The sequence below is a fragment of the Cygnus atratus genome, chromosome 3, assembly GCF_013377495.2.
Source record: "Cygnus atratus isolate AKBS03 ecotype Queensland, Australia chromosome 3, CAtr_DNAZoo_HiC_assembly, whole genome shotgun sequence".
NCBI classification, from domain to species: domain Eukaryota; kingdom Metazoa; phylum Chordata; class Aves; order Anseriformes; family Anatidae; genus Cygnus; species Cygnus atratus.
This window is the reverse complement of record NC_066364.1, coordinates 84,040,813-84,059,652: the sequence shown is the minus strand read 5'-3', so window position 1 is coordinate 84,059,652 and position 18,840 is coordinate 84,040,813. Positions and strand designations below refer to the sequence as shown.

General features: G+C 38.6%; 1 protein-coding gene across 7 annotated transcripts in view; it reads left to right on the top strand.

Moving 5' to 3' along the window:
- SMYD3 (SET and MYND domain containing 3) overlaps positions 1–18,840 on the top strand; it is a 387,798-nt gene that overhangs the window by 290,187 nt on the left and 78,771 nt on the right. For 6 of the 7 annotated variants that reach the window (XR_004781466.2, XM_035564736.2, XM_050710156.1 and 3 more), the window contains 2 exons: positions 9,459–9,526; positions 11,749–11,851. Coding sequence is in view for 6 of the 7 variants with exons in the window: in XM_035564736.2 (XP_035420629.1) it covers positions 9,459–9,526; positions 11,749–11,851 (171 nt within the window). In the remaining variant the exon portion in view is untranslated. Of the gene's footprint in view, positions 1–672; positions 755–9,458; positions 9,527–11,748; positions 11,852–18,840 lie in introns of those variants that run through there. The other variant, XM_035564747.2, reaches the window with a different exon arrangement.

Here is an 18,840-nt window from a genome sequence, read left to right as displayed (position 1 = left end):
TTTAAATTGTTTCCTGATTAGAGCAATGTTTGAAATAGCCCAGCAAAATAGAGTTGTAGGAAAAAAAAATCTGGCTGGAAACCCTTATGGAGGTGATTTTCTAGAGATACTATGGGTGCACATGTCCTATGAAAATCCATGAACTCTTTGAGTAGAGAGCACTTGAGTTATGCAGGCCTTAAAATTACTGTTTTGGCTTTAATTTGTTCTATGCATCACATCTTTACCTTAAACATAATACTATATTTTGTCCCTAAAACGAAATGGAGTTTGACTTACATTTTCTGCCTTTCTGTATCCTGCTATTTTCTGATACAGTCATATTCGTGCTTCTGTACCAGCACACACTCATATTGAGTGCAATCAGTCCTCCCTTTCAGTGAGGTCGATGTCTAGAACTGGGGTCTGATTTAACCACCTCCTCAATGCCTGGATTTCTTAAATCCACCTCCAATAGGCAGTCACCCTTTTTTACCAAAAAACATCTGGTTAAGGCCATCAGCTGGCTTGTCTAGTATTTCAAGATTACCTACATAGTGGGCTTTTTGTTTCAGTTTTACTTTGTCCTGTTAAACTTCTAATTGCCACCTGGTTTTAATCTATTTGATTGATATCATCTGGCACTCTACTCTTTTTTGCTGGCCACAGCCAGCTCTAGCCTGTCTGATGCAGAACACCTCCTAGGGGACAGTAGCATCAGTCATTGTGTCTGATGATCCTGTTCATATGTTTTCTATGGAAGAAAGAAGTAAAGGTGAGTTTAAAAGCATTTTGTAGGCATGTGCTAATAAATTGCTAACAAACTTAGAAACGAACGAAAGTATTTTCTTTAGGAAATTCTACGCTGGCATTTTGTGAGCAGCTCGTGTAATTTTCAAATTACTGTTTTGTGTGTAATTGAAATTACCTGATCTCAGCAGATGTTTGTTTTGCTAGCTGTCAGGAAGGAAAAACGTTCTCCATGTTTGCTATTGTGTTATTTACTGATTTCTAAAAATCTTTAGTGGGGAGAAAGGGCTTAGACCACTGACAGACAAAAGAGTATGTCTAGCCCCCTGATTTTTAAAAGTAGTAATGTCACCCAGTTTGAATGATAGGAAAAAGTTAAAAAGTAAATGATATGTAAATAACTTAAATTCGTTTTTTGTTTTGTTTTGGTCGAAACCAAATGATTTTACAAAATAATAATAATACTTTTTTATGAAACCGTGTGTTAAAAGAAAAGTAGTAGTAGTTCATCTGGTGGGAAAGCATGTAAGAAAAATGGAAGTAACTGGCAGTTACATGAGTATTCTTTTGGACCTAGATGTCCAAACTTTACAAAAGTGTGAGATTTCGTCTGGTTAATATAAACCAAAGCATATTGTAGTTAGCCCTGTTTGCAGGGATCATGGATGCGTACATGTTTACGATGTCACGAGTTGTTTCCATGCATTTTTCACCCTAATAAAAACAACAAAAAATTCATGTTCAGTTCTAAAACTCCCCAGTCATCTCTGTTTCAGGATGTAACTCAAGTAGCAAAGTGAGACTAGAAATGGTTGAAAAACCACATGCTGCTTATGAAAAAAAAAAAAAAAAAGAAAACTTGTGGAGTTTTGCTCAAAAAATGCTTTTTAAGTTTCTCAATTAATTTATTTAGCATTCTTTACAGAAAAAAAATCAAAATCAAACTTTAAAAGTATGGTTGGTTTTGTTTTTTTTAAAACATTTTTAAGGAATTAAAATATTTGGTTTATACCATCACAGTTTGGAAGAGAGTTCTGAATTTGTTTTTCTTCTCATTTTGAATTTTCCTCCTCTTCAAGTTTTTGTGCTTTCAGAAATTTCCTTTTAGAGACAATTTTAAAGAAATTGTATGAAAAGCACTTTCCCCAGGCTTTATCTTCCCTCCCACTTTTTTTTTTTTTTCCCCCCAGTAGAAAATATATTGCTAGGCAATAAGTGAAAACTGAAAAAGGAAGGAGGAAGTAGATGCAAAAATCCACCAAGCCAAGTGACCAAATCCAAAGACTTTTGGTCAATGAACCTTAAGAGAAATACACTTGAAGGTCTTGCTTAACAAACACCTCCAGAAGGAGCAACAATTATGTGGCAATTGTAAGAATAAGGTCAGCAAAGCCCGAAACATTTGGGCTAGGTTTCATCTTGCCTAACTTAGGCTGTCTAGCAGTTATGAGTCTGGTATGAGGAAATCATCTGGGTACTGGAGATGACATACTCATTTATTTCACCGCATTTTTAGCTCAAGATTAGTTCATTAATGTCTTGTTTTGCCTATGCCATTTTCACACTAGGAACCATAGCTGAATCTCACCCTTATTTTTCATATTTAGTCCCACATTTAGACACACAGACACAGATTTCTAGGTTGGAAGAGACCTCAAGATTATCGAGTCCAACCTCCGACCTAACACTAAGTACTCCACTAAACCGTATCGCTAAGCTCTACATCTAAACGTCTTTTAAAGACCTCCAGGGATGGTGACTCCACCACCTCCCTGGGCAGCCCGTTCCAATGCTTAATAACCCTTTCGGTAAAGAAGTACTTCCTAACATCCAACCTAAAACTCCCCTGTCGCAACTTTTAAAACTCCCCTGTCGCAACTTTAATTTAATTTTTAGTTTAGTTTTTGAATAACCCATTGCAAAGCAGATAAGCAGAAAGACAAGACAAATACCAAGTCACTTAACCACTCCCAGATGCCCATCAAGTTTGATCTCATCCGAGAAGCAAGTGGTTTTACTGTGAACAGGTGGGCATGCAGTGGCTGCAGGAATCAAGTTAATAACTCCGCCCCATTTCACAGGAGTGGAGTTACCAGTAGGAAAATAAGGAAGAAGAGAAGGATGTCATGCCTCTACTCTACTCCAATTAATAATGCCAGCTGCAGCATGCATACTGTAATATGGTGCATTAGTGGCTTTGCAGTTCCTTCTGTCCAGTTCTGCTCCAGAAATAAATGTGTTTAAGTTCTGTTCCAAAAAGCGGTAATAATAGTATTTGCAGAGCTAGGTAAAAGCTAGAATTTCTCCAAAGGCAACGTGAGGTTTGCTGACTGTTGGCAGAATAGTTTGTAAAAAGATAGGACAGGGAACACAAATTTTTTAATGGGAGTTCTATGGAACTTCAGGATACTTCATTTTACATAAAAAGTGCAATGTTTTTGCATGTTTCAGGCTTTAGCTATTCATGTCTTGAGTTAGTAACTACATCTTACACGCACACACTTTAAAAAAAAAAAAAAAAAAAAGTGCCCATAGCAAACATAACATTTGTCCTAGTAATGACGGCTTTGAAATTCTTGGTGATCAAATATATTTAGCTACATAGATAAATATTTTCATTTGAAGGATTGGAGAAGTATGTGTGGGGATAAGAAGATAGGAGGTAATTTGCCATGACCTATTTTCATTCCATTCCAATCAAAATTGCACCACTTAGCTGAGTACTAAAAAGGGATGCCTGAAGCACACTTGCATTAAATCATCTGTTAATGTCAGGCCAAATTTATCTGGTCTACTGGCTGGTAGGTGGTAACACCCATCTGCCAGGGATACTGGAGTTCTGCACGCTCATAAGAAACTTTTATGTGCTAGGATTGCAAAAAGTGGCCTGAAATTCTGACAGTTGATAGGAAGAAAGATCTCCAGTGATGAAAAAAGTAAGAGAACACTTGGAAATACACATCTTTGCTGTAAGTAGCTCTGAAGCAATAGTCTCTAATTCAGCCAAAACCTTAATGATTTGGCACACGAGATAAAAAGGATGTATTGTTCTTAAAGAAAAATGAAACAATTGCAAATTCAGTCCTGGTGTGAAAGAAATGTAACTCCTATGAATGCCATGGTATTGCAGCAGAATTTGGCTTCTGAGCATGTATCACAAACCATTAAGTACTTGTCCTATTTCCATAGTCTGAAAATCTAAATAAGATAAACCTTTCCCCAAACCATTCTAACATGTTTTGATTTCAGTCTAGAACAAAACAGAAGAATCTTTTTCTTGGTTTATTTCAATTCTTTTAATGCTTCCTTCCTCTACTGTTGATTCTGTGGCTCCTTTGGAAGCAGATAGGTAGGTCCTGAGTACAGTACAGCAGAGAATTGGATTCAAAGCTCCTGATTTAGTAAACCATATAAGTATATACACACGCCAGAAATACGTGCCTTGTGGCGTGGCTTCTTTCAGCACAGAGCTCTGGTAGCAGACACCTTCCCACCTTATCCCATCTCCTCTTACCCTCTGCATTGGACACAGCTGAGGTTACAGAGCAGGAGGAGCTCTGCCTACCTGGGTCTTTTTGGGGCCATGGGCTCTGGCCGCAAGCAGCTGTATGAAGGATGCTCAAAACGGGATCTTGACAGGTCTGTCCCTGCTGTGGCATACCATGCGTTTGCACTTGAGCACTGTTGCAGTGTTTAGCACTGTTGCCCTAGCACTCCATGTGCCAAATGAAGTCATTAGCAGATTTGAGATCTGTCAACCATCTGTGCCTTGTATCTGTTCATCCTCAAATGGGAAGGAGATATCAATACAGACCTACAATGGGGGAGGTGGTGCTAGGATGTCTCTGGGGCACGTCTTGGTCATTTGAATTAGTCTGTCCCTTGCATAGCATTTACTGCCCACCCCTTCCACCTGGCTAATGTCTGAGTCTCTTGAGAAGCTTGTTTACAACATGAGAACAGGTTCTAACATCTTTTGTTAAATATTTGCTAGTGATCAGGAATATCCAGCCAGTTTTCCTGTGAATGGGAAACTTAATAATCCATTAACTTGGTTTTTTTTGCATCTTTAATTTACATTACATTGCGTTCATAAATTAGGAGGAAAAGTTCTGGCTTTCTTCCTGCTGGTGGGTTAGAATACGCCAGCTGTGACACACCATTTACAGAGATGGCTGGTGTCATTCTAGATCAAAGCTGAAAATGATATTGGCCTTATTGGTGCAATGTGTCTGTTGTTAATCCTTCTTTGAGGGTTTCTTGTGCACATTACAAGAACTACCTCACAGTGCTGCAGTAACGTACAGGGACACGTGGAGGCAAAATGATTGATTATTAGTCCTGGTATTTGTAACTTGATTTGTGCAGCAATCTTTAACCACTAATAATTTGTTTTCTTCCCTTGCCTCCCCTATGCAAATTTTCCATTGCCTTAGTGTCTGAAATCCCAAATCTGGAATGTCCTGCTATCGGATCTAAGTCTGCTTTATTTAACCCAAATGCAAATCTGTAGTGTAAAGTGATATGAACGAGGTCTGAACTGGGGCCACAGTCACCCACAATCAGTAGGAGGGCTTTGGATTAGGATAGGCAGAACTGAATGCAAATCCAAGGCAGTATGTTGCCAAACTGAATCCTTCATACCCTGTCAAATGCGAACACCAGAATTAATCTTCATGGCTCTCCACTGGACTGCGGGTCTGGCACAGGCAGAGATTGCTTAGACAGTACCTCCAGATGTCCTGGGAGCAGAAACCTCCTTACGAGGTAAATTGCAGAGCTCTCATATGCTATTTGAAGAGGAAATAAAACATAACAGATTGCAGCAGTTTTTGTTTGCTGATGAAATATGGGTGAGAACAGTGGTCAGTCAGTAAAGCTGTTTTACCCTCTGTGTGTTTACCAGGCTGGGAAGGATTATGTCGTCTTCTTGGGTTAACTTACGGGGTACAGGATACCTCTCTAAAACACATGCAGTCTCTCAAAGAGCAAATGTTTTTATTTAAATCAATCAGGATATGTTGTAATATTGTTTGTTGCTTGAAATAGTGATTCTTTTTAAATAAACTTGCAGGATTTATCGTCACAGTGCAAACTCAAACACTGAGGATTGATGCTTTAAATTGTTGGTGAATTGTATTGCCAATCAATCTGTGATGATAAGCCTTGAGAGCTTTGGGATATTCTTAAAAAAGTTTTGCATTGTGGAGACTTGAAAAGCCTGTGAATCTCCTGTGAGAATTTTCCCTCAGTTCTCATGCTGGGAAATGTGTTATTTCAGAAATTGTAGAAATGGCAAGGAATTTGACTTTGCAACTTTGGAGTTCGATATGTGGACATTTTTCCTTATTTGTAGGTCTAGCAAACTCTGTGAGTACTCTGTTCAGTCTCCATATGTAGATATGCATTATAGTGCTATGGGCATTGGACAGAGAAGAGTTTTTAGAGGAATCAGAAGGGACAAGTTGAACTGCAGCATAAATTAAATAACCAAGATAGATGATTCTACAGGAGTTAAGATGACAAAGACCATACCTCTGTAAGGAAGAAACTCTATTCTGAAGCAGCATATTGCCCCGCATTGTTTGTTCTTCCTTATTTTAAAATCTGGGTTCACGGAGAGTCAGAACCTCAAAGGTCACTGTATCGGGAATAAGATGGTTCAGTTAAAGCAGAAAAAAGGCAAAGTGATGATGAAACCTGAAAGCAACACCATGACAGAAGAAAGGCATTGTTTGCTTTGTTTTGTTTTCCATAGAAATGGGGTTAGTTAACTTCCAGTCACAGCAGGTTTTGATCCATAACCAATTTCCTCACTTTGTCTTGAGACAGGCAGTGTACCTGTGGTCTTCTCAGCAGTACTGGATGCATGCTCCAGTTTTAGCTAGTAACTGAGCTACACATAAAAGTCAGCAAATCCTAGGAAGCTAGGAAAATGGATTTTTCTTCAGGTTTTGTGTGAAAGAATTTCCTTCTTCCTTTTTTTCTTGTGAGGTGTGGTCTACAACATTAGCTCCTATGGTGGCTGTTGGATTGAAATCCCAATACTGACCTTGGCAGGACTCACCTTTAACTTTGAGAGATTGGAAACTTCTTAAAAGTTTTGTGAACAGAAATGATGTAGGGGATATTCAGATTTTTAGAAACTTCATAAGAAATCTGAAAGAAAACCAACATCCCCACCCCCAGGTGCCAGACTGTGGAGTTTTCATCTTTGATTCCTGTTACCAGCTGCAAACTATCAGTGCAGGATTGTCATTGTCAGAATTTCATACACCATAAACGATGAGATACTACTTCCCACCACCACCACCTTGCTTCCTCTGTCTGCATTTGCTGAGGACAGAGAACAACCACAACAAAGGGTGGTATCTGTAATACACTCTGTAGGAGCACTAATGGCTAATTCTTGTCTCCATACCTGAGCTTAACAGTGGGAAAGGATTGTCTGCAAGGAAGCTAAACAAACCCCAGAGCACTTGAAACTTCTTATGCCTCTGGTTGGGCTGTGACTAAAGTTATGTAGCCCAAAATTCATAGACTTCTGCCTATGTTTAGTCTAAAGCCTAAATACCTTTTCAGATGTGGTCCTGAATGCTTCTGATTCCCAGTCTCCTATGTGAAACCGCAAATAATTAGAAATTAGATGGTATTGCACTACTTCACTGGGATATTGAGATGCAACTGCATACTCTGAAAATATCTAAACTGGAGAAGTTAAAAAGTGCCTCACAGAGAGCTACTTCTGAAAGACACTCTTGTTGTCTGAATCTCAGAGCGTCCATTCATCTCACATTTTTCTTTACATATACCCTATAAAAACCTAGTGCGTGCTTACAAAAAGCAAAAAGTAAAACTCTTGTGACTTCTGTGTGTGAAACTTTTCACACAATAGAATGCATACCTATATTAGGAAATGAAGAAATAGTCTCTATAGCTCTTAATTCTATAACTCCAACATTCAATGTTGTTAATATAAACAGTTTTGTGGTAATAACAGGAGATCTGCAAGGAAGAGGGATTCATTTACTTCTAAGAGATGTCTGACCTCTGCTACTTCGTAATCCATTAGAGAGCACTGAGGTCCACATAAGCTGGCTTTCTTTCTCTTTTACCTGGAAGGCATTATTTTTTCAATAAATACCAAAATCAAGTCAATATTTTTAAAACTACTATAATTGCCACTTTAAATGGACTAATCTTTGCTCAGAAGTTGTCTGATATTTTGTGTCCAATGCCAGTACGAAAGAAATAATTAAGATGTATGCATTTGGTAGTTGATGGGGAACATTTGATTGGGTTACATAAATAATAGATCAGTCATAGTATTGTCTAACTGTTTAAAAATAAATAAATAAACACAAGCCTTACTGGATGTACATTTAAATTAAATTAATGTTGCTGTCAGAATTTATGAGAAATTTTGAAAGAAGGTTTCTTTCTCACCTTATGGTTAATGTTCTCATAAATAATAATTTGTCAATTCTATAAGATAAGGTGTACAATTAAATTGTTCAGTGTACCACTTTAAAATAGAGGTGTGCATTTACTGTTCTGGGCAATTATTCTATGGATAAAACTACAACTTTCAGGTCTCATTTTCAGATCTGTCAAATCATACTCTATCTCATTTCTGTTCTAAAGAAAATAAATGTCATTAGTAATCTAATGTTATGCAGAACAGGCATAGGACTTTGCATAATACTTGCATGTACAAGAAGTCTTTTTCTACATCAAGTATTTTATTAGTATGTCATTGATAACTGACCAAGAAATAATAAAAAAAAATATATTAAAAAAGCAAAGAAAACAGTCATGTCCCTTCCCCATCCTCCCCACAACAAAACCAACAAAAATTAATTGAGACATATTAAAAGTTCATTAGGAGCTGCATTCTGCTTCTTGTTTAAGCCCATGAAAGTGATAGTTGCTAAGCATTTACAAACTTCTGATCTATCTTGGAGATGAACACCAAGACACTTCAGGCTGATATTTTGGGGTTTGGCTGTATCTTCTCGCAATGAACTTTCATTTTTCTCCACTGTCTTCTAAAACCAATTTAGTTTGTATGAGTGTACAAGGGAAGAATGCACTATAAGCTGAATATATGAGGCAAAGTGAAAGATTATATTTCTCTTGAATGATAATTTGAAAATGATTTTTATGTGATCTTATACATGCAAACCAACATATCCATAGTGTGAAAGACGGACTATTGCACAAACTTTGTATGTATTTATGCCTATATCGCATTGCCACAGTCAAGGCTGCTCTTTAATTCAAAACTCTGCCATATATGTTCTTTGGGCTCTAGTAGTACTCATTAAAAGGTCTGTGACAGCCTGGCATCAATGGAGTACCAGCATGGAAACAGCCGTGCTTTTCATCAGCCATTACTGTTATCTGCTGTGTTGTTTCTAGGCTGAGCTTCTCAGCCACTGTATAGGTTTTTTTTTTCCCCTCTGAACAGGAAAGTAGGGCCTCTGCATGTGTTTAACCCCACATTTTTGCAGGATACTAATATTTCTGCTTTTAATTGACTGCAGTTTTACAGGAGAGTGTGTCCCAGATGTGATTGCTCTAAAATGAAGGAGCGCCAGTGTTGGACTTGGATGTTTCCCATCCAATTACCAGTTGCCCCTTCGTTTTATTTTGAAAGTTTTTTTTACTTGACTATGGAGTTTCCAAGTTACTCTGGTAATCCTGGATTTTTTCCCTTATTTTCACAGGTGACCTGTAACTGTTTCACCATCAGTAACGGAGAGATGCAGGATGTTGGTGTTGGCCTGTATCCCAGGTACTGTGAACACTGTTTCATTCACAGGCAAATTCTATGTTAGGTTTTCTCCTTTTTTCCTAGGTAGCTGTAAGGGCCATCAAAGTAGCAGGTAACATGTCCAAACAAGAAACTGGGAAATGGGAATAAATTGTAGGAGAATGAAAAAAATCATCAAGTTGAAAAAATTCTTCATATGTCCTGATTACAGATTTAAAACAGTTTAAATAGGATATGTCTTTAGATTTTATTTTTATTGAGGTGGTAGTCCTTTCTAAGTAAGAAAAAATGCTAATATTAAAAACGTGTGACTAAACATTCCTAACAAGTAAAAGGAAGTGTGTTCTGTGTTGCTTTGGAAGGCAGATATTCTGCAGCCAAGAGTCTTCTGAATTGGCAATTAAAAGAAAAATATCGAATATTAGCAAATTACCATAACTAAGAAACCAGTAAAGTGAAAAGATAAGCCCCTTGAGAGATAGATGTTAGTATTTGAATTATTTCTTATTTGTATTAGTTAAGAAGGATGTATGCGGGAAGGTTTTGCCTTCATAGATGCCTGCAACTATTAATGTGGAGCACGTACAATTGAGCAGATAAAATATAATTTTCAATTTATTTTTTTGTGAATACAGGGTTGAACCATGTTATCAGTATCTAAAGGGGCCTGTCATTGTTGTTGCTTTTCCTACTAATGTCATGTGTGCAAGATTTGACTAAGGACAAATGAGGCCTACTTTGTGGTAAAGATAAGGGAGAGGCTGCTAGGAAGACATGGGAATTAGTGTTACAAAAAATACAGAACGTTCATCTGATTTCATAGTGGAATGGAAACAAATCTTTTCACATACTTTGAAAAAAAAATGGAACAGTATTTTAGAGAATTATTATTAGTGGAAGGTTTTCTTTTGGTTTAAAAAAAGCCCCTGACTAGGAAGAAAGTGGCTATCTGTGTTCTGTGATAATGCCCTGTCAGGGGATACAAGAGACCCTTTCCCAGTTCAGTTCACAGCAGCTTTAATTTTGCTGCTTCAAAACGTTCTGAGATGGGAAAATTGTGAACTTAAACTTCTGGTTCCCAAATTCTAGGCAAATGTCCTTCCATCTGGGCTGCAGCATGTAATAAGGTGAGACAGTCTACACTTCCAGGTGAAATTGTCATTATAACCATTAGAGTTTCCACAAGATGAAATTTGATTAAAAATGCTTCGTTTAGTCTCATTAAAAGGTTGTATGTTGTTGCATGGCTTGATAGCTTCAGCATCCCAATATATTTTAAAATAGATAGAATCCTGTGGTACCTCTTTGCATCATCTTGCCAGCAGGAATTGGCCCAGTGATCTCACTGAAGTGAAATGGAGACTGTCTCCCAGAGTATGCTATTGAGTTTGTGTGGAGACTCACCACTGATATTTCATGAGGCTTGAAGGGCTATCAAAAGAGTTAAGGTCCTTTTTGTAAACCTTTAAGAGTCAAGAACTGAATAAATATGGTTTGGTGCAGGGCTGTGACCCTTGGTAACATCCTCCGTTTTGTCAGCAGCATTGGGGATCCTGAGTTGGTGAATCAGGCAGATGGGGAAAGTAAATAAAGGCAGCCAGAAGATGGATAAGCCGAAAATTTTGCTTCCAGCCTGATGATGCCAGAAATGGTCTTTCAGTGGGTCATTCCCGAAGGGGAAGAGACATCAGACCTGAGTCAGCTATGAAACTGTTCTTGGTCTGGCAGAGTCAAGTGACATTTCAGCTAGTGAAATGTGGAAATCAGAAGTACATGGAGGAGGATGTTCTTATGTGGCCTTTTAAAAGAGGGAAGGTCCCACTAAGGGCCAAATTAACTGGTAAGGTGTATGTTATTAGTGCCCTGAAACTGAGCAGAAGCAGCAGAAATAAGACAGTTCCACTAGACAAATCTTTTATTCTGAACTGTTCTAGGCTGCCTCGTTGTCAGCTTGCCTACTTTGTCCTCTTCTCTGAGAAAGGCCTCCAAGAGAGTCACTGGGAGTCCATCTCCTTCCTCCCCTGCAGAGTACAAGGAGGGCAGGAACACGTAAACAGGTCCGAGTGTGGTTCCTATTAGAAGATTTATATTCATTGCTAAACATTATTTTTTTTCTCCCCTAACCAAGAGCAGCTGATTTACCAGGGATTTTATTTGATAGCTATTTTTAAATGATGTCCACTGTAATGGCAGTGAACTAAAGTTATTTCTCTCTCTTTCTCCAATTCTACCACCCTTTACAGCATGTCTTTACTGAATCACAGCTGTGACCCAAACTGTGTGATCGTTTTTGAAGGATACCAGCTTTTACTTCGCTCTGTCCGAGAGATCCAGATTGGTGAAGAGGTAATTAACTTGTCCTCCCTTCCATCACAGACACCTGCAACAATGACATCTCCCTAAATAAATTCCAGACTGCAGGGCCACCAGCTTAATATTTTGATATATTGATGCCAATTTCTAGCACATAGCTATCAGGGAGAAAATGATAAATAGAATCATCTCTTCACACTGCCTGGGCCCCATAATCATTACTACTCATAAATCACCAGCAGTCTTGATAAATTCTTGTTCCTCCTTTCCTCCTTTAGGCACTTCATTTTGTTTGTATTTGGATGTCTTTACCCTGATGGAAACACTTAGAATATTTCTGGGTGGAATGCAGTGTTCACTAAGTCAGGGCAACAATAAGCATTTGTCAGGCTGTAACCATGCTATTGTTGTAAACCTTTCATTGACAGTGAAAGTAGCAATGTGAGGTTTTTCTTGTTCATTTTACTAGGAAAGACTTCAAAATATCCCTCTCGAGAGATTTCTGCTTTTGATCTAAGTTATTGTCAGCTTTGTTTTTAAGACAGCATTTGTATTTCTTTTGAAAACAATCATTTGTGGCTAGGTAACCGTTTCAAAGGAACTGTCTTTCAGAGCAATGCAATGCAGAATTTGCTTAGTATGGCCTGCAAAAACAGGTATATACGTAACTTCAGATGCACCAATGACCTATGCAGGTCTAGCTCTTGGTTATTTCAAAATCATGATCTTGTGTAAATGCAGTTCACGTTTGTGCTTCAATCACTGGGAAAATGTTTATGTACTCTAATTTAGCAGCAGTACCTCCTTTTCTCCCTATAAGTTGTTTTCTTTTTTTTTTAATGCATCCTTTTTCTAAGATATGTAAATGGTAAAATATATTTGTAGGCAAAATAGTGTGGAGAACCAACAGAAATGCTTTTGCTTGTTTACTTTACCAAGAGAAATCTTCTAGGATGCAATTTTGTAGACCTAGTAAGTGTAGCCATTATTCTGTCTGGCATTCTTGTTCAAGCCAAATTATGTGTACTTTTCTTGCATTTTATCTATATATCTTTGCTCTCCAATTCACCAAGATGTGTTATTTGTCTAAATATACAGTGGTTTGTAATGTTTTCCCAGGATGTATTCAGGTTAATTACTAGAGTTCTAAAATCTTATTTTTATGTACATGTGTATATTTTTCCAAATAAATTTTGTAAATCAGTTCTTTCTAACAAGCAGCTTTTGCACAGTGGAAGAGGCACTCAGGTAGCCTCAGAGTGGTTCTGGAGTGAGAAGCGAAGTAGAATTTCCTTGAATGTATGAATGTCACTTGGTAGTGCTACAGCTGTGAAGCAGTGACCCAAATTTCACACTTCTGTGTGGGTCTATGACCCACAGAAGTCTTCAGGTTAAAATCAGTGGCGGAATAGATATCGTGCAAGTTACAAGTCGTTTGTAAGGCTATAAATATAAATGGTAAAACAGGGCAGCTAGAACCACTTAGTTTACAGTGACTTGGACAGCTGCATGAATGTGAGCTTTAAAATGACTGCACCTTATGTGAACATATCATTTTCTAAAAAACTTTTCCTCAGAAAGTCGGAATTTTCTTCAGAGCCCAGATTCTGGTTTACTTGTTGCAATAATCGCTCCTAGTTTTGGTGCTTAAAGGAAAACTTGCCTTAAAGAACATCTAAGATATATATGTCCTGTATTAAAACGAGTGCTATCTTGATTTAACTGGAAATAAAAGTTGCGTCTGTGTTTCTTTAAATAAGGATGTGTCTAAGGAAGAAAAAGGAGCATAAGTGAGAAAGATGTAAAGTATGCATTAGTTTAGATCTATTAGGGGAAGATGAAGGGGAAGAAAATTATGAGGGTATATATACAAGTTAGCTGTTTAAAATTATTTTCAACACCCAATTAAGTTTCTTCTTATGCAACCACTATTGTTTTTCATTCTATCTGTGCTCTGCATGCTAGCTGTGGTAAAACTCCTTTCTACACTGCCTTACTGCTTGCCTGCAGCAGGGTGGGGCTCACTTTTCTTACTAGCTGTGTATTGAATTTAAACACCCGTGCAAATGGAACCATGTTACCTGTTCTGGCCTGAATTTTCCTTATATTACTGAGGTCATGATCTGAGCCAATAGGAGAGAAAATAAATGTTAGGGAAGAATCTGATTGAGTTTTCTGAATAAATCAAGTGTTCTCAGATGATATCATTGGCATTGTGTCAAGCCACGAGGCAACAAAGAATCTTAAATAATTATCAGCAGTAGAAAAGCAGATTTATTCTGGAATCACACTTATGCCTCAATCATACTTTAGAGTGCTTGTGCTATGAACAGTAATTATATTGATCATTACTGAAAAAAATGTATGCAAGATTATGAAAAGCTCAACATTTTTGTATTTCATGATGGAAGTTGTTCCAGTTCCATTTTGGTTTTGTGTCTAGGTAGACATTGTTGATTTGCATGTTTTTCACAGGAAGCCATGTGGCATTTAGTGGTTTTTAATTAAATTTTCGTTTGGGCTTTGAAATTTGTTCAAGGCCAAAATGTATATCAGGCAATAGGAAATTAGGACTTCTCAGGCAGAAGAAAATGTTTGCCTGAATCCTTATAGAGTGAAAGTGCTAAATTTCATGGTGTTGTATATTTGGAAAACTAATCACTCCTAAAATCACATGCAAAAATTCTACCCATTTAGTCCTTTTTTGTGGTAAAGACAGTGTTGCAGTCCTGAAGCACTAAGAAATTATGAGTCATGAATGTTACTTTTTCATAGGATCTGAAATAAGTGATTCATGTGTAATCACGTGGTTTCCAGAGCTAAACCTTTAGGAAAACAAAATGTATTGCAGGAATCATAATACTGAAAGTTGGCAAGAAAGAGAATTGTCTGTTCCTTACATTTGGTTTTGTAAACCAAAAGTTCAGATTTATCTTCAGGTAAATTGTTTGGATTTTATATTAATGTGGTTCTGTGGAATTGCATGATTTTTGAGGGCAGAAAGTTACCATTTTAAACAAAAACATTGTTTTCCCCTTGGCTTTTGACTGTGAATGCTTTATTCAGTGTTCAAAATAACAGCTTTCATTTCTTTCATTATGTAACTCATTCATCTGTTTAAATGGCATTTATAATCCTCAATAAATGTAGAATTTTTAAAGTGAAAATTTGGCTCTGGTAGGAAACTTCCTTTAACTTTGGTAGCCGTTTGTTTTTTCTTCCTGTCCTGACTTTCATTCTCTTATAAGTCACATAAGGCTGTATGGATCTATATTAATACCCCCAAATTCTAGTGCTTGACCAGCTCGCAATGATCACTACTAAATTTAAGTATTTTCTGTTCTGCATCTGGCATGAGTGGAATAAAGCAGGTAGGAACAAAAGAAGTGAAAGGAAAACAAGGCTTCAGTGCAATGATTTATCTCCCATGCATGGATGGGGGAGGTTGGCCTAGAAAGATTCTCCTAACGCTATATAGACTCTACCCTGTACCAGGTTTCTGAGCATAATTGTATATAATAGCAGGAAGAAAGAAAAATAAGGATTTTTGTAGAGTTTTTATTCTACATGTCCCTACTTAAAAAGCTACAGGACTTTCTGAAACTTGCTTCCAGCAACTCAAAACTAATTATAACACCTTTTTCCACCTCAGGATAACAATAGTTGTGATGCTATCAGAGCTTTTGTTTCTTTACGTAATATAGCTTCAACAGTATATAAAGTTTTCCCTTTCTTACACTTTGCAAAACTGAAATTTACAGATTGCAGAGAAAGGATATGGGGAGAAATTATAAGGCAGCAAAAACTGTTCACCTTAAGATCACCAGGGCTCCTTCAGTAATAAGGCAGCCTATCAGCTGTTTTACTTCCTCAAAAAGACAAGCAGCCTGCTCTGAAGAGGTCTTTATCATTTCACTGCCTGAAGTAACAGTTTTAAATAGCATCAAGATTTGGGCTATAATTTCAGTTGATTTTTTTTCTTCATTACTGTGTCTACCTAGTGTTTTGCAGATCAACATAAGTTCATTTTGCCTATTCTCCAGTCATAAGTTGCATAGCTATGGTTAGTTTAGTGCATAGCTCAAATCAATTAGTCCTGCTTAAGAAACAGGATGTATTAGCTAAGGTTCAGTTCTGCGCCAAAATGGGTGCATGGTTTCACATCAATTTCAGAGTTCAGTTAGAGCAGATTTGCATCTTTCCGCAGAAAGACGCATAACAGATGGTCCTCTTACGGTGCAAGTAATCTTTTTAATGAATACTAAATAAAATTCATAATTTCCTATGACTAGCAATAAATATCTTCTTAATAGGTTTTCAACCAAGATGTATAATATTTCTGTTTTTATAATTCTATGAGGTAAAGTTTTATATCTTTGTATTTGTCACATTACATTTCTTTTAAATAATTTTTTCCTTGAGTTAGAAGGCATGTTGATCTCATATGCCAAAACAGAAAACCACAGCCTGTTCACCACTTACATAACTCTGTCTCAGGAACAGATGTTTGTACACAACCCTCCCTAAGACCCCAAGACCGATGACTGCAAAAGTAAGATGACTCACTTTTTTTCTCCTGCCATTTGCATTAAAATAATTGACTTGAAATTCCTACAGAATCCTCCATCTAGAAATTTTGTAGGTTATAGCTTATAACAAAAAAAAAAAGTAAAAAATCATAAATTAAGTCCTCTGCAGCATGGCAGCACTGGAAAAATTTGTCCGTGTCATTTGGCAGATGAAGAACATGAGAAACGAACCAACATACCCATCATTAAAGAATTTCTGTGTCGAAGAAAGAAGTAGGGTTTAGACAGTGATGCATTTCCAAGGAGAAAGTCTTGAGTCAGTAAGTCTCATGGCTGTTAAATAACATTTATGAAGGCAGAGAACTATTTAATATATATTCTTCAGTTTGAGGAAGAATATTTACTGCATTCTTTATAAGCATTGCAATGAGGAGGCAAGCTTTGGTCAGCTGAAATAATGTTTTAATTAATATCATACAACCCACATGCAAATACCATTAAGACAACCTTTGATAAATAGGTATATTTCATAAATATGGATAAGTTAAATGAGCCTTGCATCTAATGAAGGGATCCAAAAATTAAAACAAGTGTAGGAAAGAGACTTGAATACAGAATTTTTATGTTTAAACCATTAAATGATTAGTGTAGACTTAGTCACCATTAGGTTGGTCATATATCTAAATATCCTAACTGCATTTTCCCACTCAGTCTGCCAGCTACAAACATCCTTTTCACTTATGGATTTCTCCTGGCAGGAATGGGAATTTGGACTTGGGCCTCTAATGGCAAGAGTGACCCTAAATCATTCAAATGTTAAAAGGAGATGTCAATGTGATGAAGCTTCTTGTCTTCCTCCTTCTGCCTAGTCATATGTTCAGAGCAGGTAGTTAAGTGACGTTCGTATCACAGAATTGTCTAGGTTGGAAGAGACCTCCAAGATCATCTAGTCCAACCTCTGTCCTAACACTAACAAGACCTCCACTAAACCATATCACTAAGGGCTACATCTAAACGTCTTTAAAGACCTCCAGGGATGGCGACTCAACCACTTCCCTGGGCAGTCCATTCCAATGCCTAACAACCCTTTCAGGAAAGAAGTTCTTCCTAATATCCAACCTAAACCTCCCCTGGCGCAACTTGAGCCCATTCCCCCTCGTCCTGTCACCGGGCACGTGGGAGAATAGACCAACCCCCACCTCTCTACAGCCTCCTTTAAGGTACCTATGGAGAGCGATGAGGTCTCCCCTGAGCCTCCTCTTCTCCAGGCTAAACAACCACAGCTCCCTCAGCTGCTCCTCATAAGACCTGTTCTCCAGACCCCTCACCAGCCTTGTTGCACTTCTCTGGACTCTCTCGAGCACCTCCATGTCCTTCTTGTAGCGAGGGGCCCAAAACTGAACACAGTACTCGAGGTGCGGCCTCACTGGAGCCGAGTACAGGGGGACAATCACCTCCCTAGACCTGCTGGCCACACTGCTTCTTATACAAGCCAGGATGCTGTTGGCCTTCTTGGCCACCTGAGCACACTGCTGGCTCATATTCAGCTGCCTATCAACCAGTATTCCTAGGTCCTTCTCTGCCAGGCAGCTTTCCAACCACTCATCTCCCAGCCTGTAGCTCTGCTTGGGCTTGTTGCGCCCCAGGTGCAGGACCCGGCATTTGGCCTTGTTGAACTTCATACAGTTGGCCTCAGCCCATTGGTCCAGCCTATCCAGATCCTCCTGCAGAGCCTTCCTTCCCTCGAGTAGATCGACACACGCACCTAACTTGGTGTCACCTGCAAACTTACTGAGGGTGCACTCGATCCCCTCATCCAGGTCATCGATAAAGATATTAAAGAGGACTGGCCCCAGTACCGAGCCCTGGGGGACTCCACTAGTAACCAGCCTCCAACTGGATTTGGCTCCATTCACCACAACTCTTTGGGCCCGGCCAGCCAGCCAATTTTTAACCCAACAAAGCGTACGCCAGTCCAAGCCATGAGCAGCCAGTTTCTTGAGGAGAATGTTGTGGGAAACGGTGTCAAAAGCCTTACTGAAGTCAAGGTAGATCACATCCACAGCCTTCCCCTTATCCACCAAGCACGTCACGTTGTCATAGAAGGAGATCAGGTTCGTCAAGCAGGACCTACTTTTCATAAACCCATGCTGACTGGGCCTGATCGCCTGGTTGCCCTTCAAGTGCCGCGTGATGACATTCAAGATAATCTGCTCCATGAGCTTCCCTGGCACTGACGTCAAACTAACAGGCCTATAGTTCCCCAGGTCTACCCTCCGGCCCTTCTTGTAGATGGGCGTCACATTTGCTAGCTGCCAGTCGACTGGGACCTCTCCTGATAGCCAGGACTGCCAATAAATGATGGAAAGCAGCTTGGCCAGCTCCTCCGCCAGTTTGCTCAGTACCCTTGGGTGGATCCCATCCGGCCCCATCGACTTGCGTACATCCAAGTGCTGTAGCAGGTTGCCAACCATTTCCTCGTGGATAGTGAGG